We start from the raw sequence: 27,728 nt of genomic DNA, 5'->3' as shown, positions 1-27,728 counted from the left end.
TCGGGAAATAGCTAGGAAATCGTCTACACCCTGGAGACTTCTACCATACAGAATAGCAAAATCCAGATGAAAGATCCGCTGTAAAATCCAGAATAAAACATGTATCAAGTATCAAATAAGGGTATAACTATGTATTCACAGTCAACCCAGCAGACTGCAGATGGACTTAGCAGAGGCCGCAGATTTCCAATGAAGAGGAAGAGGAAGACGAGTCTCCTATTCCTGCTTCCTTGCATGCGTGTTGGTCTCCAGTCTGGTCCAAAGGCCGTAGAGTCACTAAGCAACACCTGCAGGAAAGCAAACACAGAGCCACACAGCTGCTACCAGTGCTAACCCCTTCTGAGCACCCGCCTCCGAAAGGCACTGACCGTCACCTGCATTGGGAGACCTCAGCGGGCGTCTCAGTGCTTTCCACTGCGTGCGTGTGGTGTGCACACATGTGTGCACGAACAGCAAGAGATGCTGCACAGGTCAGACAAATACTTGCTTTTACTCTGCACACTCCTAAAAAACAACTTCAGGAAATCGGACTGCATGCTCTAGCAACACACTAGTCAATACAGTAAAAACAGAGCTGTGTCCCTGAAGAGATCATCCTCTGGAGGAAAAAAGACAAAAGTTCCATTAATAGTTTAAAAAAACTTTATTTTTAATTATTCCCTATGTACATAAATGATCCATAGAAACCCACTGGCAGTCGATATCTACACCTAGTGTTCCAGATATGTGCTGCCTCATCACATCTGAACAAGCTCATGTGCCAATGTAATTTGCCTGACAAAGAATTCTGTTAGTATTACCTAAAAAAAGTTCAAAATTCAGGATTAAAATTAAAACACATACTCAAACAGGGATAATTAATCCAATCTGACAAGCCATTAATAATATCATCTTCAATGTGAAACCAATGCTTATGGGTGGATGGGCGTGCGCTCTGGTTAAACCATGTTCTCAAATGTATCGTGAGAACGAAGGGGCACCATTCTCACCACAGCTCGCTGATGGAGCCTCATCTGTAAATACTTTCCACACTCGAAATCCACAGCATTACTGCAGAAAAGAGATTGAACAACCAGAAGCATGTCTGATGTCATTCTTGTACACGTACAGTAAAGTTCGTAACCACAATTAGAAAGCATTCTAGTTTATTACAAAGCACTAGTGTATTGCTGAAAGATTCGGGTTACAGAAAACAAATCCTATAGAACACACTCACAATATAAACAGCCTGACCGAAATACGAGCGGCCCTCTCTATCCAGAGCAGTAGGAATGCCCCAGCACAAGCTATGACATCCTATACCCATGATGCCAGAGTACAAGAGGTAGCAGACCAGGTACAACCTGGTAAAAAGACTGCTGTGAGTGAGTGCACAAGAAAAATGATGGTTGATATGCATGCAACAGCAGACCAGGCTAATGTGTCAATTAGTGGTCCCACATCTTGAGGGACAGCTGTGAACATTCCTTAAATGATGCCATGACGTTACACCAGGAGATGGGGCAACTGCTATGAGGGGCATTCTCTCATATTTCGGTAGGGCAGTGTGTGTCTTTAACAAACAGTTCATGAAATTAAATCACTCCAGTCATGTAAATAAGAACTGTGCCTTGTTATCAAACCAGTGTACTGGACTGAGATGTTACTAGCATTGGCTTTTATAGATGCCTCCATTTCTGGTCTTCCAAAACAATCTAATGCATCCGTGATAATGATATTCACATGCATCCAAGTAGAGTGAGAAATTAATTGCCAGGTAGTTCACCCATAAATTCTTTATGAAAAAAAAATAGTTTCAGCAGGTATTAAAAGCTGAGGTCCATAATTGCAAGAGAGCGCAGACTTATTACTCTAACAAAAACAATAATGTAATTAGCACCAGTACTATTGCAAAGCTTTACAGTACTAAATCAGCTCTTGAATCTGTACATCTGAAATATTTACATTTATGTACACTTGCACATGTAACGAAAACATGGAATAAGTGCTAATACTACCAAGCACAAAAATATTTCCAATTACCGACTAAAAAAGTAATTCGGGACTTCAAGCAAAGTCTACTAAGCAGGCAAACATTCCCAAAAGAGGCTCTGACGAAGCTGGCCAAGTTTATTATTTCAGAATGTCTCAACGCCTGGGGCAACCCGCTAGCAAGCAAACACAGAAGAAACCAGAGGAAGCAGAGGAAGCCCAGGAGAGTCACTCAAACACTCTTCAGCATTCCCACACACACAGAAATGAGCTCCGGGGTACCTGATAATATAACCTGGAAACTGACCTTGACGAAGACCATATTCTCAATGGCTGGTGAGTTGCCGAACATCTCCCCTCTGCCTCAGACATGGTGCTTCCCAAAAGCATCACTTTTTGCGGATTTACACAACCTGGATTTCATCTTTACAATGAACGCTGACATACTTTACGTCCTGTCAGAGATTCTGATGTGAGCTTCGCTGGTAGTACCCAAATTTCATCAAACCTATCTCCAGGTTTTCTATAACAAAGTGTGAATTAAAACATTAAATGCATTTGTAATGATCAATATGAACTTCAAAAACTGAAGAAAAAAATCTATCTCATTATGGTCAACTAAGCTCCAGGCACTTTCAAATTCAGGTGCAAGAAGAGAAAAGACATAGTACTTCACTGCAAGAGACGCCACCCACGCACTCACCCGGACTGCTGGCAGGAAGGAGGAAAGTGGGAATACAGGCTCTGTCAAGCTTACTTAAGGCAGTTTCAAGCACAAAACTTTGCCGTAAGAACAACGTATTTTGCTGAAAAGGTAAAATAAAAAGATGCTGCACTGTGTCTGCATGTTATTGTACACCAGAGGACACAATTTCTCACTGTGGATACTGGTAGAGTTACTCTAGGGCCTGAACAATTAAGATCACATCTATATTTATTGAGTCTTTTAAGAAATGCAGAGAAAATCAGCCTCTGTTGTACGTTTTTTCATATGTCACCATTGTTCCACATTGAATAAAAAAGCTGCTTCTATAGGTTTAATGTGAGCAACAGCTCGTGCGAACACACACACACACACACACACACACACACACACACACACACACACACACACACAATAGGCTCCTGGTGCAACACGGATCCGATCAAACCCAGCTGGGTTTTTTTCTGAGAAATCAAGAGAAACAGCAGAGAATCAGTCCTTCTTCATGCCAGCCTACCAGACGTTCTTTCCAGGAAACACACAGCAGTGTCAGCGGAATGTGGAGAGTCCTCTTGGGCTTGAGACCGGGCTGGACACGCACACGGAGAGCAGCAGCTGTCCAGTCCAGACTGGCCCTTCCTGGGGCGCGTGCCGGGGCCCTCACCCCGTCGCCAGCTCGGCCTTCGGGGGCTCCAGCGTCTCGGAGACCTCCTCCAGCTCTTCCAGCAGCTCTGTGAACGATGGCCGCCTAAATGCCTCCATCTGAGCAGGAGAAAGGAAAATCGAGAGAGAGCCCTGTGAGGTTAAAAACAGGAACCCACAACACGAGGTGGAACTGTTTTCACACCCTTGTGGCGCAAACATCCTAATGATCACTGGTGCCCAGCAAACTACCAGAGGCAGAGCTACATTCTGATATTACTGTGTATATTACTTCTAATGAAAACACCAGAGCTGTGAAAGGGGTCTCTGCATTGCCTCACTAAAGGCCATGCTATCCAGAAGCATGCGGGTTGAAAGGTTTTTGAAATAGCAGTTCACCAGTTACCTTGCACCCTACAGGCTAGCCTGGCTCAGCACATGAACCAGTTTGGACGAACTGTGCTCAGGAGCTCTGTACACAGAAACGGAGCAATAAAACTCCGTCTTTCTGAAACGGTAGCAGGGTGGTTGCGCAGATGAAGAGAGCAGGGAGGAAGACAGCTGAGCCAGTAAGCAAATTAGTTCTTACCCACCTGCTTGTTTTGTCACAATTTGGAATATGGCCAGTGATCACAGCACACCCAAACAGCAAGAAAGCATCAAGGGTGCATGCAGTGCACTGCAAGCTTATTAGGTTTGCAATCAATATGGCTGAGAGGGGAAGTAGTTTAGCATGGCGGGGGGCTTGAAGCCAGGATAAACAGTCACCTGACAGCAGCTGGCCGCCAGCTCCAGCACTCTCTGTGGACACCCGCTCACCATCTCCTGGAATGCAGCCACGTCCAGCCCGTAATCCTGTCGCAAGGGACAGACAAGGTCAGCAGTGGTCAGGTACCAACGGCACCGGCGGCATCACTGTAAGCTCAAGCACCCTGCTGCACCCAGGGAACGGGCTGCACAGCAGCACTTGGGCATCCTCACTGTCACACATTAGATCACACTGTACAAGTAAGGGACTAAAAAAGTTCAGGATATCTAATTCACGATCAATAAATTAGAAAAGCAGTAATGCACTAAGCCTAGTCTATCCTCATCGCTTCTGAATCTATAGAAGCTTTATTAAACTCAATTTCAAACTGATCTACTAAATCTTCAATTATACAAGTTAAACATAAGCATAGGGCACATGCACACACACTCAAGACACAGACCCCTAAAAACCTAATTAATTCACATCCTTGGAAGATGGGAAGAAACCAGAGTACCCAGATGAAACCACATGTGCATAAAGAGATATGTGCACTCATGACTGTCCAGAATTGAACCAAGGGCTGGAGATCTGTGAGGCAGCAGCAACTACACATAATGTTTATACCTGTGTTCTGGGAAGAACTTCAGGATCTGCAGGTATCCGGCCAAGAATCTCACACAGTACAATCCCAAAGGAGAAAACATCCACCTGCAGGGAGAGGCAAAACGAGCAGGTGACGCAGACCCCGTCGTTAAGGTGTGACCTAAGAGAGCATGTGACAGCCCCAAAGGAAGAGGAGCTCATCTCACCCCCGCCAGCTCGAGACCCTCACCATTTCGGTTTAAGGGAAGAAACATCATGTAACATAGAGAATGAAGTTAATCAAAATCAAGTCAATCGTTAACTGGGACACTGAAGAACACAAGCTATACAAGTGGAAAATCGCTTGTAGACATACTACTTGGTGCGCAAATAATAATTAATAACAGTTCATTAACCAGCCAAGCCAGTGCTGTGAGTGTCTGAGCAACCTAATCAGCGTGCAAGAGGAACATGGACTCCAACGGACTGGTTTCCCCCCCAACAGGAGATACTTTAACTCCTGGCCCTGCAGTCAGTACCTTGCGGTCATATGGTTCCCCTCGCAGCATTTCCGGTGCCATCCAGAAGGCAGACCCCACCAGGGACAGTTTCCGCTCGGGGTCCTTGGCCGGCAGCTCCACCACCTCCCTGGCCAAGCCGAAGTCGGTCACCAGTGCCTCCCTCCCGCGCGGCGTCACCCTGATCAGGCAGTTCTGTAGCGACAGACAGTAAGACCCCTTCAGTTCAGCTAGATCGAGATCGGCTCGAGATCCCAGTGTGCACCTGGGGAAAACATTTCCTTCCTACACTTCATTACACAAAGGATGGTGGGAGTGTGGAACAAGCCACTATTGCAGTGGATACCCCAGCTACCAGTGAACTAACAAATGCGCTAGAGGGGCTGAATGGTCTCCTTTCTCATGTTCTTGAGCCTTGTCTCAATACAACAGGACACTAAGTGAAGAACAGTTCATAACTCTGGTGTAACAGCTACAGTACTTTTCTGAAAAGATGAGATTGACAGTGTATATGAACTCAAGCTGAGCTCTAAAAGCTTTTATTTTCCCTTTATATAATCGCTTCGCCTTTCCTCCCCCACATCAACTCCCTGGTGAAAATGTTGGATTTATCAGAGCTGTAGGTGTGTACTGTAACGGCTCCAAAGCTGTGTCCCACAGAATTCAAATCTCTGATCTCAGAATCTTCCTCATTCTGTAGAGAAACTCCATCACTTTATTTACAGCTTTAAAAAATCATAAAACAAAAAGTTTAAAACAAAGATGGAAATTGAAAAAAATAATTTGTTGATTATTCTGTACAGTATATTAGAAATAGGGAATCTATTATTTTAAGGGATAATTTTTGCAGATACAGACTTCTGTCTCAATGAGGCAAATCCATTGCTAGAATAAACTCAGCCAGCAGGGGGAAGCATTGCTCATGTTTGAACCTTCTGAACCAACCGGCTTCAACCTAGCGGACTTCTTCTGCATGAACCAGAGGACACAGCTGTAAACAGAATGCACTTAAAATTAAGAAAAGATTTGTTGCATAAAGGGTGATATCAGTGGGGAAGAAGCTACCTAGCTATGTTGTGGAGGCCGACAGCTTGGCTTGTTGAAGAAACATTTGGAGATTGGCTCTCTTTTTTTCCGGCTCAATAACAGCCCCATCTTCAAACAACCCGAATGAGCTAAACCTAATGCAAAAAAGCACAACTGTTTTTTATAGCAATATGCAGTTCAACACATGCAAGAGTGAATTCTAAAGACCCCCTCCTTGATAAACTAATTCACACAGTTCAGGAGACAGGGCAGTCCAGGTCACTAAGCCGTGTTCGACACCAGTGAGGAACAGCACGTTCAGTCATCAGTTACAGCTTGATTAGAGTGCCAGTAATCCCATTTTGAGATGAAAGCAAATCAGTCCTATAGAAACATGGTGCGAGTCCTTGGTCCTGCTCCTCGAGGAGACCAGCTGCAGGCTCGTATGGCCATCTGGACAAGCTCAGCCTCCCCTAGGCACAGAGTGCACTGCCCGCCCAAACCACATGGACTCGCCTCAGGAAAATCTAAAGCAGCATCAAGCACCAGCAGCAGAACTCTGCTCTGAAAAACTGCTGACGAGCTCAGGGAGCCCGCGGTTTCACCAAGGCTGCCCTTGCGGTAGTCTTGTACTGTTTCATTTGCTTTTCCACTCGGCAGCCTGCGATTAACTGTTATCTGGGATCTGTCCAACCCTCATTAAATACATCAAGAGCTTATTGCCAGGAATCCTGAAATATTCAGACCTCAGAAGCTAAGCCAGGCTGTGCCTGGTCAGAAGCTAAAGGAAAAACCACCACTTTGTTTTTCCCCAAACTTGGCTGATGTTAAAAAAGCCAAATTACAGGGCTGTTTGAAATAATGCTTCTGTGCCATTAATAACCAAAGTGTAGGCTGTACAGTACACAAGAAATTGAGACTTATGAGATTCAAGAAGATTAAATTAGACTGGAGTTGTAGTTCAATATCCGACTCTCTGTTCTTATGCTACTGTAAAACAGACAGGACCTACTTTGATTATTTCACCTACTGTAACAAGTCCTCCAGAGCCAATGCAGGCACACTGACACAGGTGGCCACCTGCAAAGGTTAAACAGCCGGGCTCCTTGAAATTCAATCCAATGTGTTGTGATACCAGAGAGCTTCTGACACAAATGCCAAGGCCTAATCAGATATAATCTCCTAATACACTTGTGAAGAAAGGGCACCAGTGTAGATCACCAATGACCCTTACAATGTCTTAAAAATAATAGCATTCTCGGTAAGAAGTCTCTTGAAGACAAGTATCATTTATGACCTAAATGTAGATATGAAAAGATAAATAGCTACGAAACAAGTGGAGACCATTTGGCCTTTTTTTAGAAGTGAGTTGATTTGAAAATCTCATCCAGTTTTTTTAAAGAAGCTAGAGTATGGCCTTCATCCACATGGTTGGTTAGCCTGCTTTACACACCCAAGAACACTTGGCGTAAAAAATGCAGGTAAAACAGAGACACATTTATTAAATAAGATTAATACAAAATAATTGATAGCCTTTCTTATATTCCGTTATTTCTCACGGTTTAAATCAGAAACATCTGGTCTTGGGGGAAAAGAGAAAACAACATGACCCTCTGAAAGATGTCTGCACATGATACCAGTAATTGCAATTATTTTGGGAAACGAACAACTGGTTTTAAACAGCAGGCAGGCCAGCATCATGGAGCTCTCGTTGAAATGGAGAACGCAGAAAGCCAGGGAGCACAGGGGTAGTGTGTCCCTAGCTCTCCACTCCGCTTTCACCCTGTGTGATGGCGGTGTGCCTCCGTGAGCAGTAACACTCTTCTGAATGGGGCCATTAGCATGACAAAGGCGTGGCCTCTCCCGCTTGCTGCGATGTCAGGGGGAGAGACGGGGAGGTTCGCGGCCCCTCTCACGCGGATCCTGGCAACGGCTGCCATTTGCACATTCCTGGCTGACTGTTTTCCACAGACAGCAGAAGCCGGCGCAACAGCGAAAATAACAGTGAGCTTTCATTTAAATCACCGGATGCTCTCTCAGTCTGCTTAGTCCCCTACCTCACCTGAAAAGTGCTTAGAAAACGGACTGATGTAGGAAGGTGTAACTGGAAATCTGAGATGTACAGAAATATAAAAGATCTTTTCACTACTGTGTAAACAAAGCAGCTTCACTGAAATATCACATGTCAAATATGGTCATTATTTTGCAGGGTTGATACAGAGGATCAACTCTTCTATTTATGAGAAGACCTCCCTCAACCAGCTTCAGGCAGATCCCAAGGCACAAGCTTGAAAACAGGATTAACGTGTGTCTGCATTCTTCCAAACACTTCTAAAGCAGCCCAAAGGCTGCAGCATGCCGCGCGGACAGCTGGCTTGTGGGCACTGTGGGCCAGATTGCTCTGTGAAGCTGTGAGACATATGCATTTCGCTGATCCCATATAAAGACGTCTGGGGAAAAATACGGAATCTGTAAGGAGGTGCAGAGAACAAGTGGGAACTTGGAGTTGAAAATAAAATTAAAAAGATAAAGAATGTTGTTTTTCCAGTTCTTGAAAACTGAATTTGAATGTGAAACCATTGGTCACTGCCATGCTGGAATACTTCCAGACTTCGCATTCCTCCCACTCTCACATGCCACATACTAGGAACGAACTTGCAAGTTTGTGTGCTGATAATTTTTAAAAAAAAACAAGTATGCATTACTACATGAAGACTTTCATCTATGCGTTGTCTTAATCTGGTGAGACAAACTAACAAGCTACAGCAAGCTGCGACAGCCGTGCAAACTAGATTGCGGAAAGACAATGAGAACAGTGGTTCAAATAGCAAAACACGTTCTGTGTGGTTTCAGAGCCTTTTGTGCAGGGTGGCCTAGGCCCACCTTGGAGTTGAGATCTCTGTGGTAGATGTTCTTGTAGTGGAGGTAGATCATTCCTCGGGTGATGTCCGAGGCCAGGTCCACCTTCTCCCTCCAGGAGAGAAAGACGTCCTTCCTGGCCAGCAGCTCTTCCAGGCAGCCCCCACTCATATACTGAGGGGACAGAGGAGAGAAAAGCAAGTTGGAGCGGTCAGCCACGCCCATCTCCAGTGCACAGAACTGATGCAACAGGACAGAAAGAGCGTCAGGGAGGAAGTGCTTTTCAACAAGGTAAGCACTCTTTACTGAATTTTGCATCCATGGATCAAACCTGCCTTTTTGGTACCGTTTGCAAAATTGCTGCAGCTTCTAAAGACACTAAAAATGTGGTCGAAATCACTGAATCCACTCTACCATTGAAGACTACAGTCCAAGTCTTATACCTCAATGCATTGTGCCAGGGCCAAAACTGGACATTTCATTCATGTCTGCTGATTGACTGAGACTCTGCAGAAATAGGCAACAGAAGATCAATGCCTCTTATTCACTAGTTCTGTATGAAGAAACGTAAGTGGCCACTGTTTGGTGAACTTATTTTATGTACTGTATAGCAAACCAGTCTTTCGTAAATGTATTTAGCTTCTATAAAATCCCGTATTCTTTTAGCAGAGGTTAAATGTAATTTGATATGAAACAGAAACACTGCAAGAATTCCCCACACCCCCCCGAACAACACAGACCGAAGCGTTCCATCAACTGACAGGCCACCAGCACGACGTTATCGACACGCCAAATCGCCAAGTTTCTCCGATCTCATGCGTGTTTTCACCTGCTCACTTCACTTCTTCTCCGCTGTCACGACAGAAAAGTTCAGACAGGCAGCTTACCTCCAGGATTGGATACAGCTTATCTTCTTTAACACAGATCCCCAGATATCTGAAAAACAAACATGACAGGCCCTTCTTCATCAGCAGTCTTAACAAGTGACTGGCAGTGTTAAAACTAAAAATGTCAACACAAAGCTCTAACACCAACACAAAAGAAATAAAGCACACTTTTTCAGAACATTTTCACACTAACCACACAATCCTGAGAGTAACTTTAATTTACAGTTGCTTAGCTTTTGCACACAACATTTTGTTAATATTTTGTCTCATGTAACACAGTTTTACAAAAGTGAAACAGTCTTGCTCACAGACTCAAGGTGATCTACTAGCCATTAACTGAGCAGGAAGTGTTTATTTTATGATAAGAATTTCACTGGGAATGCAAACCATCCATGTATGAAAACCAGTTAATTGCCCAGGCAAACAAAGTGTGAAGATGTATTACAGAATTGTTTGACTGAAATGTGATTAACCTGCTCAAGACCCTAATGTACGCAACCGTACTTATAAGGGCTGATGTATGTTAAATGGAAAAAGGAGAACATAAAATATTAACACAAGGCGTCACGCCAGGACAGGTCATTAACTTCATCAGTTAAAAAAATTGAATGGTATTATTTATTCAAAAGGGGAAACCCAACAGGGGAGTTAATTATTTAAGCGGCTACCTGACAATGTTGGGATGGGAGAGCTTCTGCAGCAGGCTGATCTCTCGCACGATGCTGTCCTGGTCCACGTCGTTCTTGTAGATCTTCACGACCATGACTTTCCGTGTGGTGGTATGGGTGACCTGGTGGACAGAGCCACACCCATGTGAGAGAAGGCATCTTCACGGACTATCCTTCTGGGGCTCGCAGAGCACTCCAGCGGAGCACTTTGGATTCCCGGTACTGGACTTACTGTATAACTCAACAAAAAAAAACAAGTTGCCATTTTGAGGGGGGAATATCCCTCGTTCCTCCAAGAATATCAATCTGACTTAATCACTGTGAATCACCTTTTAATTTAAAATGGGAAACCTGTTCTGCATCACCCTGGGAGGCAGACAGATGCCTTTGTCAGGCATGTACATTCGAGCACATCTCTCAGAATTATGTTTACAGGCAGCACTAACAGCTTTATCCAGCAGTGGGTTGCGTGGGAGCCGTAGCCTATCCTAACAAGCAATGGGCAAAAGGCAGGATACATCCCGGACAGGATGCCAGTTCATCGTAGGACAAACACAGACACACTCAGACCAGGGCCAGTTTTCCCAGAATACCAGTATGTCTTTGGGCTGTGGGAGAAAACTGGAGGACCTGGAGGAAACCCCCATGAACATGTGGAGAACATACAAAATCCACACAGAGTCATTCTTCCATCCAACCAAATTGATACAATACATATATTGTTTAGACTTCAGACTATCAAAACACAAAGGGATGTTTGTCACAGTTAAAGAGGAAAATTTTACTCAAAATTTCAAGAGCCTTATCAAAGCCTTATCAAATCTTGTAGTCATTCTTCACATCATCTTCCAGTCCATCACATGAATTGTTGCGCAATGATGTTTCATTCTATTCTTTGTTAAAGCAGTGTGACCAGTGAGATGCAGACACACTTGGTGGCTCTGTGAGAATTCACGCGTTGTGATTTAGGAAACTGCAGCTCTTACCACGATTGCAGATTCTCCACAACACACATCTGTTCCGCGAGATCTATATCTTAAATGTTCCTTCGCAACAGAACACAAAAACAACAGCAGGAAGTTTCAGTCTGGGCCAGTTTTAATCACAGCCCTGCCTCGGATCAGACTCATTCACTCCATCTTCACACAGCAAGGCCATAACCAGACCCTCATTAAATCCTCCTTGTTCGGGAAAAAAAAACTGAAAATAGTTGAAATTATTAAAGATCATAAACTGCCTTCCCGGCCTGGACGTCTCATGAAATCTTTGCACATTAATTTTTAAGGAATAAAAAGTTGCTGACTACCACAGCAACTTCACCAAGGATGGAATGGTCATAAGGAGACTTTGTGGACAGAGGTGATGCAATCTTTCAGGGCTGAGCTCGATACTGTGATAAGTTTAGAAAAGTGTGCAGGAAAATTACAAGCACTGCTGACCTGAAAAGACAGTTTTTAATTCATTATTATTCGTATTCCGGTTATTATATTTCTGTAGTTTGGACCATACCATACCTGACCACAACACGGCTAAAATCCTACACAGTTTGTGAACCTTCCTTCACAGGAGCCCTACTACAGAATTACAACTAAAGCATGTTTATTTATGGATGGGTTAAGCCTAGCACTTCCTCGAAGACACAACGGTAGGCAAACAAAGATCAAATACTTATATTAAAGGCTTCCTAAAAGACAACAATGTGACCCAGCACTTCCAGGCTGAATAAAAAAAGAATAAAAAATGAAGGGACATTTTCATGAATCTGTTTTGAATACAAAGCAAAACGCCAAGTCCCTCTGCAGATCTAAACTCGAAATCCAAGGCCTGATTTCGGTGTTTCTGCTGGGCACAGGTAAGAAAGTTGTCCTCATCACTCCCTACCACACGTGGAATCTCTGAATGGAATGAACAGATTTCTTGTTTAAATCCCAGTTTCATGCACACTGAAAAGTGACGCATATCTATTCCGCATAAGGCATACTTTCCTGGCCAGAGGCTCTCACTTGTCTGAGCTCAGCAAAGGACTGAAACGGGCATTACTGCTGTGCTGCCCTGTTTGATCTCACACAGCGTTTTTCTCCTGCATTCCTCAGCAGGAATGTGGGGTTCTGATGCTTCGTCTTCATCGCAAAAGACGTGATGGACTGAAAAGGGGGGGGGGACAGATCAAATTAATGGCTTAGAAAGGGCTGACCTGTGGAACTGAACTGTGGTAGGTGCAGTTTATGAAAAATGATGAGGTCAAGGAGAAACTATGAAACGGTCCAGGAACAAGCTATTTTAATAAAAAATCAGATGAGAGAGGGGGAGAGATGAGAAAGAGAAAAGAAGATAAGAAGATGAAAATTGGATGTACTTTTGAATAACTGACCATAAATATCCTAAAGCCCACAGGCAACCAATCACACATTTGGAAAAACATAGCTGATGGTTCGAAAACTCCTGATCTCCTGTCTCGAGGGAAACTAAAGTGCACTGCAGGGTCTCAGGGGTCTGAGCTATAATCACTGCCTGTTAAGTCTGCAGAGCAAAAGCTGGAGAAACACCTCTGGGACTTGTCACCCTCCACTCTTTCAGTGCACACAGCAGCAGCCTGCAGCCTAACGCCTGTATCGGATCCTAATTTACTGACTTTATTGTCCCAGATGGGAAATTGGCTCTGCAGGCAAGTAAAAAAAAAAAACATACACAATACAATATACATTTAAAACAACGTGAATCCATTAACAATAAAAAAAACATCCATGCACATATGATTTACAAGCTTACACTGCAACAAATACCACAATATCACAACTGATTTACTGTTAATTCTTTAATGTGCGGTTTTACAACCCCTGCATTAACGGTGACCAGCCAAAGTTTGTGCAGACGTCGGATTTTCAATGGCTGACAACAGGGAAACAGTGTGGACCACAAAGGATACAGTCTGAAAGCCAGAACTCTGCACCAGCTGTAGAGCCACTTGCCCATTCCTGCATCAACACAATTCTAGAATGCCAGCAGAATCAAGAGAAATTCTAGACAACCTTTTTCTCAAACAGGTTAAGAAAAGCAGCCATGCTTTTAAAGGCACTATATCAAATGAGTTTTATTATTAAACTGTTTCTCCAGCTGTTCAGAAACGGCAGCCATCAGTCGGGGCATCAGCAAATAGAATATCAGATCTAGTCCAATATTTAATTTCAATAATAGTATCAATATTTATCTATTTATTTTAAATTGATTATTTATTTAGCTAGCACTTTTATCCATTTGTACAGTTGGGCATGTTACTGGAGCAATCGGAGCAAAGAGCCTTGCTCAAGGGTTTTGAACCCACAACCTTCCAGTTACAGTCCTGAGCCCTGCCCACTGCCCCACACTGCTGCCTATGATGGAAAGCAGACTTCTGGAAAGTTACCACAAACCATTCAAGTCTTTTACCAGCTAGCATGGTAATTATTTTCCAAGCCTTTACCACAAGCTGACCTTGCTTTCACACAGCTTTAACCTGTGCTATAATTCACTTTACCATACAGTAAGACCGTACCTTGTAGACTTTGGAGAAGAAGCCACTCCCTATGAGCTCAGCGGCGAAGTTCTCCCAGAACTCCAGTTTCCTGACGGCTGTGCGCAGCTTCTGCCAGCGGTCCACGTGGTAATACGAGTCCGAGGACTCGCCGCACAGCTGCGTGGGGCTAGTGGGCTCTGAGGAGATGACCTCTGCCTCGCACATCCTGGAGATCTCAGCTGTGGTCAAGAAGAGGAGGAGCACAGTCAGACACTGGTCACTCATGGAGCGAGGTCTTTGTCCAAAACCTTTGAGTATCTAAATCTGAGACATCTTTCCTGTCCAAGGGAAAGTCCAATTTAATGGAGCAGACTTGCTGACGTTTTGACTTTCTGTCGTGCTCAAGGTCTTAACACTAGTCGCTCACAGTCCTTTGCTAAATCACTTGCAAATGCAAATTTATATACTGTTTATAATATTTGATTACCTGGCTGATGATGTCCTGCAATACCCGAGCTTCAAAAAATCAAATAAAGACAAGACTCCTGAATGAAAATCTCAGAACAGCAGCAGGAAAGATACCACACAGAAGCAGATTACCTGCTGTGTGCAAAACTGGGATTTTAACAATAATGAGCACATTTTCAAATACCAGCCTCGGAAGCACAGGAAGACAGGCGAAAGGTATCACACTTAAGAGAGGAAAAAGAGCCCGTTTTAAATATCGTTAAGAGTTTCCTTTCAGAAATATTCATGCCAGGGGAAGAAACAAAACCAAGTGCATTTGAAAGTAAAATGTGCTGATTTGCAAAGCGCGGCTGGGAGTGTTTCATGGTAATGAAAGGGTAAAAAAAATCAAAAAGGTTTTCTATAAATAGAGCATGGAAAAATAAGTGACTAATAAGTGTTTCAACAGAGCTGTTTATTAAATTTCTATTTTGTTGTCACACACAAAACAGATTCTCATTAAAACGACAATATCTGCTTTTTTCCTCGCCCTCTCCTCTCTCAGGAAGCCTGGTGGTGGGATTAACGAGTGGCTCGGGCAGGCGGGGAAAACGAGCGCAAGAAGACGACGCAGAGGCACAGGAAACGGGCGCAGACGTGCCGCCATGAACGTTTTCATCATGAGACAAACCTCAGTGACACACAGTACAAAATTACATAAGCCAGTTATGAAACCACTTGCTGCACTCACTGCAATAGAAGATGTACGCGGAGACAGAATCTTTTGTCTTTGGAAAGCAGGGCGAGGCACAGGCACTGAAGACCCATATGAAACCTTAGATCTCTGGGCAGAGCACCATTCACCGAGAGCCCCAGGGAAACAGGCGAACGCTGCGGTCTATACCTGACTGCCAAAGACAGGCCCAACTCAGGATGTTCAAAGTCAGTGCTCATCATTTCTCATAAAACAAAGCAGTTGCCATTTCCTGAGCAAAGCGGTGGGGGAGTGGCATCACAGGAACAGGTGTGACAGACACACTTGCAGCCCAGCACGGCAACCTTGACTTCCTCTCAGCACGGGGTGCTGTCTTGAGAGCTCGCGTTCTGCATCAGTTTCCTTTTCTCAACCCAGAGCACGGGGTTCTCCGTCTCTCTCTATTCACATATACGCTTGGCTAGAGCACAGGACACCTTAAAGAACAGCAAAGCCTCACGTATTCAAATCCTTTTTTTTAAAAAAAAAAAGATCAATTGGTCATGTTTTATTTGACACGAACAAAGCTGCTTTAATTACTGCCTTAGCAGGCACAACAACTGCACCACAAATAAAATAAGAAACAGAAGAAAGGTTATAAAAAAGGGGCTATTCGGCCCATCTAGCCTTTCAGTTGCTGGGAGCGAATCCATGTGATTATGCAGAGTTGTAATGAGGCCCAGAGAATACAGAGAATTTGTGAGCCGTGTCCCTCAGACGCACATTCTTTTGTCTCCTGTTGACAGCATAGCTGCTTTCCTGTCACTGCACAAAAGCAAAGCCTGATGCATTAGGAACATCTATTTTATATATTGCTATTCCTGTAAATGAAATGAATTGGCAACATGTTTTTGTACTCTACAGAAAACGGTCACATGTCAGGATTGTATCAGTGTTCTAGATGTTCACCCGCCAAACGACTGACTGGGATCCTCTGTGCTCTGGATCCTGCCTGTCTTCTGAAACAACTCTTTGTTCACAGGACGTCTTGGGTCAAGGCGTTTGGAAATGCAAGTAAGAAAGTGATTTGTCTTGTAGGCTACCAGCCAGGACTCTGTCAAACAGCCCATTAGGCAAGAGCGCTGGGAGATAGTTATTCGGATCTCAGACTAACATATAAAATCCCATATGCTTCTATTAATAAAAAAAAATGTATTTAGTTAACATTCAGTTTGGAAAGTGCTGAATTGAGTTCATGTGTCCATGTAAAAAAGTAAAGTAAATAATGAATGTCTTGTTATGCTAATTCATTACCATGAAGTTCAGTAACTCGGTAGAATAGCAGCTTGGTTTAATGCCACCTTTTTTTTTTTTGTTTCCAGCTTGCTCGGAAACCCTCACTGTGCACTGAGCATAGTTCCTGTGGGGCCCGTTTCAGTCCGGGAAGCCACCAGCAGTGTGCCGGGAATCCAAGTCTCTGGGTGACGTGTTTACCTCCCAGCACCCTGCAGCGATCCGAACCTTGACCTGGCAAACTGACCCCGGCCCGAGTCCCACTGAGACCGCACCTATGACGTCACTCCACCTCGGCCCACGGGGCGGTTGCAGACGTTAGTACTTAAATGCTAGAATTTAAGGAGACGGTCCTCTTCTCATCAGCCACTCCAAGGTACACAAACAGACTGAATGAGCGTATTGGGTCTGTGTGATATTGAGGACACTGCCCTCAGTGTAACTCAAACTACACTGCTTGCTTAGAAGTGACTAAGAGCACAGCATCCTGACAGCTGCGTTAGAAATGTGAAGACCACAGCTTCAGCATTAAAGTGACAATAAGCTAAGACCACATACTGCCGTCATTCCTGTTGGCATCCTGAACTCTTAATTTCCACTTCCTATGGCTTTGTTACTGACCCCCTGCCTGTTCAGTTATTAGCCTATCGACATTTTCATTCCTTTCTTTCACTTAAATCCATTCTCGATTCCCAATCCATTCTTGGGTGCTGTCTACTGGATTACCAACAATAAGCAGACAGATGCAATTCTTTCTGCTAACAAAGCTGACCTGCAACACTGAAAACCCAGGGTAACACAAATGAGACCACGGGATTCATCTCCTAGTGCCTGCCAAGAAGCACAAGTGTTAGATTTGAGAATCAGGTACTCCTAGACACTCTCTTCCCCCTCTCCAACATCATCGGCACCCGCTCTCGCCCTCCGATCTACATCCAGCTGTTCGTTTATACAGCCCTCTGTACCTCTTCCCAAGATAACTCTTTCAATTTCATTTACTCTCATTAAACCTAAATAAATCATCTAACACAAATTACTTATCATTTTCAAAAGGACTGAAAGAAACGGGTCTGATTCATGTAGAGGTTTAATTCTACACACCTTGATAAGAACCAGTGTGGACAGCTGAGCTTTTGTTAGAAAGGAATATCATAGGATAATATAGGAGAGAAAAACCACACTGCTAACAAGACTTGTGTCCTAAGTTGTGTCCTGAGTGCGAAAAACGTTCCAAACTCCCACTGACTTCAACAGTTCTCAGAGAGCGTGGCATCTATTGATTTGTTCAGAGCAGTAAGAGACACGGCTTTGATAAAAAACGTTTCTACATAACGCAGTACCCTGCAAATCATGAAGCAAAATATCATAGTCTAGAAACCAAGTCCTACAGGGATCTTATCCAGAGAGTTAGCTGACTATGTCCTGAAAACTATTAATCTCTGAATGTGGACATTTGTAGACAGTGCATTGCAATCAGTGTAGGGAATTTTTTTAGAAAACGGGGAACATGCCCATGATGCACCTGAGTCTTTTACAGAAACCAAATGGACATCTGTTTTTAAATCTAACAATGGTCAGGCTTGCGTACCTCTGCGTTAGGATTTGGGGGGAAGGAAGAAGACTTAAACATGTACTCCAATTTAAACCGTTTACATGAATAAAACATAATTCGTTAGTACAATGCATCTCTTTCAATTCCAAGAGTCTCGTGACGCGGCACGGGCCTACGTCTGCATTTTTGACGGAGCTGTGAGAAAGCAGGGTGCTGCGCTGTTGAAGCAGCCCATTGTCTGCAGGCGGTAAACACTCTGGGCTGCTGAAGGCCACTGGCCCACACTGCCTCACTCCTGCCTCTCGACAGTCCGCTGATGGGTAAGGGACACAAGCTGAATCAAACCTACATGTTGGCATTTACACCCTTCACTTCCATGAATTCACATAAAATAACTGGAATTGAAATTACTTGAGATGTAGTATATTAATAAGATGAGAGACTCAGGATCAATTAGCTAACTACTAAATGGGTTAGATTGGCTGAATCGAGGACGCGAAGAGCTCAATTACATCTAAGCAAAATGTCATAGTCCATAAAGGTAATCCTGCCAGGATTTTATCTTCAGTAGATAACTGCTAATTCATCCCAGACTTCCTAGAGTTAGAAGTCATACTTAGTGTCTCAGAGTTTAAGATTTACAAGTATTCCTGTGGTCCCGAGATCAACCCTGTTTAAAATGCTTTACTCTGGGAGAAGATTTAGTTTCAGAAGCCCTAGAATAAAGTTAAGCTGACATGCCACTCTAACTCAACAGCAGCACAGCTCTGAGTTTTCACTCTGGAATAGAAGTGTGCGATCTTCCATGTGGTGTTGCTGGAACAAAAGTTGCTGCACTATAATCAATCATAATGAGTGGTGGGGAAAATTAAAATTTTGCAGAATCCTGTAAGGCACTATGGATAGTCCACTGGGGCTGATGCAGCCATTCAACGTGCAGAGGAGGTAGTTTGTGGTATGAGAAGACTTCAATGATTTATCTAAGGAATCTGAACGAGCCCTCTCCTGAAGAGGGGATGGGGGTGGAGGAGGACTCAAGGGGCTGAATCAGATGCAGGATTTCCATGTAGCTACTGGTGCTCTGAGCATGTCCTAACTGGTGCATCAGATTGCAAACCATGGACATGGGAGACAGAATTATAAGGAGAATTATTCATATTCTGGATTTCACCAAGAGAGTTTCTGTTAAATTTGCATTAGACAGATAAGTATGAACTGATTTAATTTGTCTTTTTTCTTTGCATATGAAAGCTCCCTGTTGCTCATTAACACGGCTATGGGATGATGGGAACAGATCAGAATGCCTCAAAGCCTCAGCTTTCACAGTTCCCTTGATAAAGTGAATGCTGGCTTCATAAGAAAACCCTTGGATTCGCAATGCAAATGTACATGAAAGGGCTCTCCGATTACTGTGTGAATGACATGTGAGGCAATGCAATATTATTTATAGTCAATTGCTAAAAATGATGTAACCTCAGTGCCATAAGCGTGGAGACTCATTGCATCATTATTGTTTGGTCTTCAAGTTTAGCAAGCTTTTTAAATACTTAGACATATTTCTTACAGCTTTAAAATAAAAACCTTGTCTTCTCCTCGCCATTTCCAATATTGGATCACAGGATGAGGCAGACACTCAGTATCCGTATCTTGCAGTTAAACGTGTGTGGCTGCCCCACTGATGCCAGCCTGGGCTGCCTGCTGCATCAGGTGCTCTTTGCTTGCTTTTTTCAAAAGTAGCAAAGTCAGCATTGTGAAATTAGTAAGACGCTGACTTTGTGGGAGTACTAAACTCCAGATCCGGCAAAATTTTTGATAACTTTCGTGCTCAGCAAAGCACTGCTCTGCTTAACCAATGGGGTGACGCGCATGGTTCTGGCACCTGCAGCACGGATACAGGTGTGAGAACTGACGAAAGCCCTGGGCATTCGCGTGGTGCCAGGAGGTGGATCTGGAAAAACCCGTTTCTCGTAAATGCCTGCGATGCAAAAGGGACAAATACTCCAGAATTACAGGACAAGCCAACATGTCAAAACAACAAGGTGGGAGACGGCAACTGATTGCGTCTCCTGGTGGTCAGGTTGGGGTTGTAAAGATTGGAAAGGCATGTTGGGAATAAAAGAAACACGCCAACCAGTGTGCGGGAAAAATTACTGCCGAGAGAATATATAAAAACGGTGGAGCAGGCGACTGAAGGACGTGGTGCTAACTGTAGCCGGGGCAGAATGGACTATGAGCGGAGGAACAGTTCTCATTTCATTTAGGCTTTCCGTTTCCATATCAGTCTGCTCCTTCCTTGGAGATGACCAAGGAACTGTAACTTGTAGCGCTATAACAAAAAGGGAAAGGGCTTGCTGGTTCAAACCCTGAAAACAGAAAAATCTACATTTTAACTAGTTAACTGCAATTCTGTTGCACTTTCCATCCCAAAGATTCCCACTGTGTTTCACATACAGGAGGGGACTTACTTCACTCACCCCTGACGTGCACAGCCGCCACTCTGCACAGCCGATCGGGTGAAGTAATGGGGTGAATTAACAGGAGTGTGGGGAGACCAGATTGTACAGTCACATCATGGAATTTACCCAGCACACCAGAGCTACCACTCTGCTCTTACAAACTGTGCCAGAAGATCTTTCATAACCAGGTACGTCAGAACCTCAGTTTAATGTCTCATCTGAAGGACAACATCGGACAGCACGTTGTCCCCAGTTTCCTGGTAAAATTAAATCTACCGTATAGTTGTTGGACTGGGGCACAATAACGAGTTCTGTAAAACCGAGAAAATCACTTGGCTGTGAGGCAGTACAGTATATTGCTTAGCCAAGGGGATATTTTTACTTGGTCAGAATTACCGTGCTTTAGTAAGTCTTGGAGTAAAAATCTCTGAAATCTCCTGAATAATTTGTTTTATGTGCTGCTGACCAGACTCCCCATTACAGTCACATGGCTGGTACGCTGATGCCAAACCCTTACAGCACACCAGGCAGGTGTTTTTCACACACTGATAACTACCTTTGCTTTACGTCAGACATTATCAGAGGTCCAGAACTTTCCTCTTTTTCTCTCCACTTATTAAAACAAATGGCTGCGAGACTGCGAGAAAACGATTTGTGGTTGGTTAGCAAATCCACACTCTTGCTTACGGGGAATATCTTCAGCTGTCCGCTGTGCTTTCTCTGTTCAGCATTGCAGGGATGTGGTTTAGAATTTGGAAACCGTGCCAGGCAGGGGGAGGAGAAAAGACAGGAATTGGTTCAATTGAAATGACTGGATTTCTCTCGAGGGTACAAAAATCATGTGCACCGTGGGCATGCTCCCATTTACTCAAAAAGGTTGCCCCCACAGATTGCAATACAGGTCCGCACTCAGGGTTCAGATCGGCTAAACCTAATGTCAGCGTTCATTAAAGATAATCTTTTATCTATTGACAGATCTCATCAGGTTGTGGGGAAATATATTTCTATGGACATTCACATTTCTTCTTAGGAAAATAAATAGTTTTGCCTCTTTTACGCTTAATTAACCAAAAAGGCTGTTGACAGATGCAGATTCTCCTTTAGTGCAGTGCATAATGGAAGCTGGCACAGAAAAGTGCTCGGCTCATCAGGGAGCAGCCCCGTGGTAAATGGTTTCCGCTAATACAACGACTTTATAAAACAACACGGCAGCCAAACTCAGGGAGAGGTCCACTGGGGACTCAGCTCAGAGCACACACTGTCCTTCAGTACAGGATGACCACTTGATCATTCTTCCTTTGCAGACCTGAAGCCTGAGCGGTAAGTGGCGAGAGTACGAGGTATGAATTTTCAAGAGCTTCTGATTCAGGGTGGTACTCCAACAGGCAACAGATTCCTGTCATCACAGCCATTAGACACCACGCACACAATCATAATTTAGACAGATGCCAAAAGAGAAATACATACAGAGAAAGCTGTGGAAGTCACGCTGCCTGGCTAATTGCTTCCTGCAAATGTTATATAAGAGCCCGACGCAAATGGAAATGAATCAGCCCAAAATCCAGTATTAGCTTGGGAAGAGAGGAATGGGAGGGCATATTTTGTTGCCCAAGCAGTGTTATACGATCGAGTAAAGATCACGGCGATCACCCCACGTGCTCGTGCTACGCCCTGCATGGCCAGTTATGAGAACTGTCCTGCTGTCACCCTCTCGTAGACAAGACACAAGGGTCAGCTAGCATTTTCTCCGATTACTCTTGTCCACCCAGCTGTGCAAATGTGTGTGTGGTAACCTGCAATGGACAAGTGTGCCATTGAGTTGAGCCTTGTACCTTCTATTTGATCAGTGTTACAGGAACCAAGGCAACAGTCAGGCCTATGGCCTCTTCAGTAGAAGGTTGTGGGTTCAAATCCTGGGAGGCTGTCATGGAAATATAACTATCAAGGAAGCCACAAGAGAGAGTTTTCACCTGAGTTATATTTCCATGACAGAGGCACAGCACCATTTCACCCTTGAGCGAGACACTTCACAAAAGACAGCTGCAGTAAAAAGCTCTGCTGGATTCATGGGTCTCAAGGTTATCACCGCAAATGAAAATGTGTTCTTAGTTTGCCTAGTTGGTTACCTTGGAGAAATTAATCAACTCATTTGCGTTTCAAAAGCTTAAGACAACACTGTGGCTTTTCAGTAAAATAAATCTGCTCGGAGAGCTGGGCTAGTTTCAGACGGGCAAGGAACCAGACTAGAACATGGATGCTACAGCAAAAGGATGGGAATCATTTTATGCCTCACTGACACGAGAAGCAAGTGGAGAGCTGTGTAAGTAAAAAGATATGGGGACAGCAACTACAGTCTACCACTACTGTTACAATACGGTCTACACAGCCAGTGCATTGCTAGTACTTCTCAGGCATGTCTGAACAGCCTCACAGGTCCCAATGTACTGATCAGACTGTAATATTTCCCACTGCACACTCATGGGAAAGAAGCTTAATTCCGGAGGGATAAATCTCCTGATTATGTCAAGCGATGAGCTGTGGACTGCATTAATTAAGGACTTTCACTCCACTGCTTCAGCACTTGGGTTAAAGAGCACGCCTCATCAACAAGCACGTCTCTTGTTTGTCCACCAAAGCAGCAAAAACAACAGAGAGTCTACAACTACACACTAAGATACTGTACTTGTATTGGGAAAAATAGTTGCTTTAGCAATTAATAAAGAATTACGTGTTTACAGTAATAACAATGGAGCAAAGCAAGCAAACATAATATGCTGTTGTGAACAGTCTTCTTTTGAAGAAATTGTCAACTAATAAAGTATTTGATGTTTGAGCAAAAGCATCAAAAAAAGTCTAAAGGATGTTCTGCCTCAGCGCTGTTAATAATGCAATGCACAGTACATTGGAACCATTAAGAAATGCATCAACTCTTGTCACCCTAAGCATTTTTTCCAGAGTGCTTTCCTCGGCATGGGAATGGCTCTACTAGCCCGGGACAGGGTCTGCGAGGGAGGCCCAAGTGCGACAGAACTCTGGAGGTCAAGGTAAGAACGTCGAAGGTCAAAGTGCACAACCTGGTGAGATCCTGCTTTTGCTGGGGCAAGAGGGAGATGAAGGCAGCAGTCAAGACTGTACATTTCTGCCAATGAGTATAAAGACCAGCAGTCTGCAGGCAGAGCACACTGCTTAGTAGGACACCACATTGATCCACTGGGAGTTTTATGTGTAAAACCAACATGCAGGAGAAAATGCACCGACGGAGGCTGAGATGACAAACTTTCCCTGAGAGTCCCAGTCTCAAATTCCCACAGCATGCGGTCTTCCGCTTTCCTACAGGATCAGACCGTGGAGCCCAAGATACAGTTCCGTGACTAACTATTAAAAGCCCAGTGGTGCGTACAGCAGCACGATCCCCTCGCTTGTATGGTATAAATAACTGATTGCTGCTCGTCTCCTCGGTTCTCTCCTGTCCGCCAGGAGTGGGAGACAGAGGATCCATGAGAAACACAGCACGGCACGGGCACCACGGGGAATAACCGCTGGAGCCTCCGGCCAAACAATCAGCAATCCCGTTTCCTTCTGGGAACCATGAGGAACGACAGCTCAAGTTATTTTATTGTTTTTCTGCAAAACCCTATCAGGACCACAAATTTCTCAACACAAAGAAAAACAGTAAAAAGCTATTGGTCCATCCTATCTACTACAATTCTTTAAAATTTACTTTTTCAGTTGCTTTGAATTCTGAAGTGGCTCAGCTTCCCAGCAAAGCGGTATACAGCACCTGTCCAGCTTCAGCATAAAATATACAATTTGACATTAACAATGCTTTAAATTAAGACTTAATGACACAAAAGTCAAAGGTGCAAGTCGTGCAGATTCTCTCTTCACACCTGCTTTCTCTTTACAGAAATCTTATGGTGATGAATGCAAAATATCATTGTACATAACTGCAAAAAAACAGACAGTCCCAAATGCTTCAGAGTAATGTTTGCATGACTACAGCCACAGCTCCTGGGTCAGGTATCATGCATACGACTTCGTTCCAGCACAAATAACATTAAAATAAGATAGCAGTTCAGCGCTGAAAACAAAATTGACAGGTTATGGTTCAAAACCTAGTTATAAAGTTATGATGTGAGACCCAGGGACAGAGGGAGACAGCCATGCACAGGGAACTCATTGGCTGAGGGAGGGAACACGACAGAGTGGACAGGGAGGGTGTATTACTTACTCCAGTGATTCAATAAGCTATTCATATGCATCTCGGACGTGGGTGGCAATGGGCAATCCTTCCGCACACAGAACTCAAGCAGGGAGGCAGGGGGTAAGGTCGGTATCCAGCAGCTGGGGAAAAGCACACAGGGCAACACAGTGAACAGAAGCACACAGACACGCATGGTACACACACAGTGACAGCACACCATCTGCACTTCCACACCAGCAGCAGAGATCCAGGAATTACAGCATTATGGGGCAACGACACAGACATCCCAGCAGGGAAAACTACAAAACTCAGGGTACAGTATTAGCCTTGTGTGGTAGAAACCACTTTTCTTAGTAGTGTGACCCAGGCAGTAATTTGCTGCAAGCCTTTACAGTAGGATTATAATACACATAGAGCAAACGTGGTTATTCTTCACCTCTGCCAAACGAGGCACAAAAAAATAAAGAATTTAGATTTTTGATCCCTACTAAAAGTTTATATTCAGTATATTACACTTTTACTGTGTTTACTATACTTAAGTATGTTTCGTCCACTGGCTTCGCGAGCTCAACAAAACAAATAAATCTGTATAGACGGTCAGCACGCTGTTTTTTTTTTAAAGTTTGCATCTCATTGTTACACAACACATTTACAAAAACACTCATTTCACAGTTCAGACATTTACATTGTAACGTCAGTTCCTGTATCGCAGAAAGCTGTGACCAAAAAACATTTATTTCATTATTTGAAATCAACGTGTGCCAAACCGGGCTTTGCTCTCATGCAACATCAGACTTCTGTTTGTCGTACCTTGGCAGCCGTTGTGCGGTGCCAAGCTGCTGCTACATAAAAAAAGACATCGGTGACTGCAGCTACTGTTTCACACCTCTGCTACAACCCTATCAGGTTGCAGGTCTGCTACAGGTACAGCAGCTCTGTGCATTTTCACAACCCCTTGGAAAAGTGCCACTTACAACTGTAAAACATTTCACAAAATTATCCTCAGCAAAATAATATTTCCTGTAGCGGGTGGACTGACATGTTATTGAACCACAGTGACACAGGTAAATTCATTAAGCTGATTAACATCCATCCTCACCAGTAGTTTACAGGTAGACTACTATAAAAGTCCCAGGGTAACAGCATCTTTTTCCACCATGGGAAGCAAAACAAGCTGGCAATGTGCAACGTGTGCTTCCTCCGGGCCCCAGAGACCACACATCATCCCAGCTCATCCCACAGATATTCCATGGGGCTCCCGTCTGGAGAACAGGGCAACCAGGGCAAAACCCTCACATTCTCACATGCCAAGAAAGCTGCTGTTCCAGTCCTGCTGGTCATGTCTGGAAGAGCCCACAGGAGGGGCAGCAAGTGAGCTCCCAGCACTTAATCAGTGCAGAGCTGCTACTGGGCTTCAGGTTACTATCAGCCACACGTGGAGAGCTGTAGTGACCAGACACTGCAACCCAGTCCGTCACTCTTGGAGCTCACATTGTGCTGCAGATCTGTGGCGTCTTTCGCTGGAGTCTTTCACAAACCCTTGACTCATCGCTCACTGGAGCACTGGTGGGTCCAGCTGAGAGGACCCAGTCCAGCCTCCAGCAACCCCGGGTCACGCATGCTGCTCTGGAGACAGGCGGGGCGACCCTGGCTCTGCTCTTCTGTATTACCTTTTCCCCTTTCATGAGGAATCACACTGGCCAGGTGAGACCACTTTATCACCTGCGTTTAAAAACCACGCTCCCTAATGAGGTGACCTAGAGCACTCCGACGCAGCAGAATCAAAATGACGCCCAAAACATGTTAATCGAAACCCGTACACTTTATTTTCTAGAAATACACGCAGGAAGAGGGTGACACTTTGATGCTTCAGTATGAAAGGGTTGTTTTCAACAGCGGAGCGTAGAGAACGCAAACGCCTCCTGCCTTTTCTCAACTAAATGTACTACATCCACGAACAAGCAGGTGAAGAGATGCGTAATATTCATGTTAACATGGCAGCTGCTCAGAAGCTCGACTTTACATCTCGTGTCAAAACTGCCGCTATACAGATACGTTTAACATTTCGATAATGACAATAACGACTTTGCCAAAACTTCGTATCCGTACGCTCTGACCTAAACGCCGTGTCCACGATATGCAAGTATTTTATGCAGTACTTGGATATAGGCGACAGGAGCTGAGAAATTACCTTGTTGTGACGTTCTAAAGAAAACGAACCGGGGTTGCCAACGTCAAAATCCAGCAAGACAACGACCACAACACCAACTCCGGCACGACGGCAGAACAACAGAAGAAAATCACTCCAGGACCTTATTCTCAGCTTAAAACTTCTGGATGAAAATTCACAGTTCAAATCTAAACAGCAGCCAGCGTTAAACTTCTAGGCTGCCTCTCAAACTCCGCACAGCTCGCGAAGACGGAGAGCTCAGAAGAGCATGTACAGATTTAAACTCAATCCACCACTGAAAGCCTCAACTAGGCGCACGGACAGAAACGCTCATCCCAGCCCGACAAAGACTTACCGCTCCACTGTCTGTCACGCTCGTCTCCTGGGGTTCGGACCCGCAGTCGGCGGCGGGGGGCTCAGGAGGCGAGTGCGCGGCGTGCGCGGTCCCGGCTGAGCTGCGACCCGAGCGGGCGCATTGCGACACGGGGGGTCAGGCGGGTCCCAGGGCGCCCGGGGCTGGCTCGTGCGGCTCGCCGGAAGCGGCGCCTTTCACTGGCCGCCGGCGGGGGACCCTGCCCGCGTGCACGCAGCCCTGCGCGCCCCCGCCGCCCCCCCGGCCCGCTGCCCGTGCCCGTGCCCGCGCCTCGGCTCGCACCGGAGTGTCTGGAGATCCCCCTTCCCTCTTCAGTCAAGTTCGTCTTTCGCGGCTCGTACTTCAAAGATTTGCCCTTTCCTTCTTTTTTTTATGTAAAATCGCAACTACAGTCACGCTGACCCGGTAATGTCATATATAACGACAGATGAAGACCTGC

General features: G+C 44.6%; 1 protein-coding gene across 4 annotated transcripts; it reads right to left on the bottom strand.

The window, feature by feature from the left end:
• Window positions 1-628: 628 nt before the first annotated feature.
• On the bottom strand, window positions 629-27,531 carry LOC148816296 (dual specificity testis-specific protein kinase 1). Of its 4 annotated transcripts, none has more exons than XM_088940296.1 (10): window positions 27,272-27,531; window positions 24,774-24,886; window positions 14,140-14,339; window positions 10,608-10,729; window positions 9,940-9,988; window positions 9,077-9,226; window positions 5,189-5,362; window positions 4,692-4,775; window positions 4,085-4,171; window positions 629-3,436 (listed from the first exon to the last, which is right to left on the bottom strand). In XM_088940296.1, the coding sequence occupies exons 2-10, from the start codon at window positions 24,802-24,804 to the stop codon at window positions 3,335-3,337; spliced, it is 999 nt and encodes a 332-aa protein (XP_088796422.1). In that variant the 5' UTR covers window positions 24,805-24,886; window positions 27,272-27,531; the 3' UTR covers window positions 629-3,334. The 4 variants fall into 4 exon arrangements, with proteins under 4 accessions (XP_088796422.1, XP_088796423.1, XP_088796424.1 ...); XM_088940297.1 differs by lacking the exon at window positions 27,272-27,531 and adding an exon at window positions 26,938-27,238; XM_088940298.1 differs by lacking the exon at window positions 24,774-24,886 and having other exon boundaries at window positions 27,272-27,457.
• Window positions 27,532-27,728: the final 197 nt, after the last annotated feature.

This window comes from Atractosteus spatula, chromosome 23 (genome assembly GCF_055471065.1).
Source record: "Atractosteus spatula isolate fAtrSpa1 chromosome 23, fAtrSpa1.hap1, whole genome shotgun sequence".
Classification (NCBI taxonomy): Eukaryota; Metazoa; Chordata; class Actinopteri; order Semionotiformes; family Lepisosteidae; genus Atractosteus; species Atractosteus spatula.
Note: the sequence above shows the minus strand (reverse complement) of the source record. Positions and strands in the feature narration are given on the sequence as shown.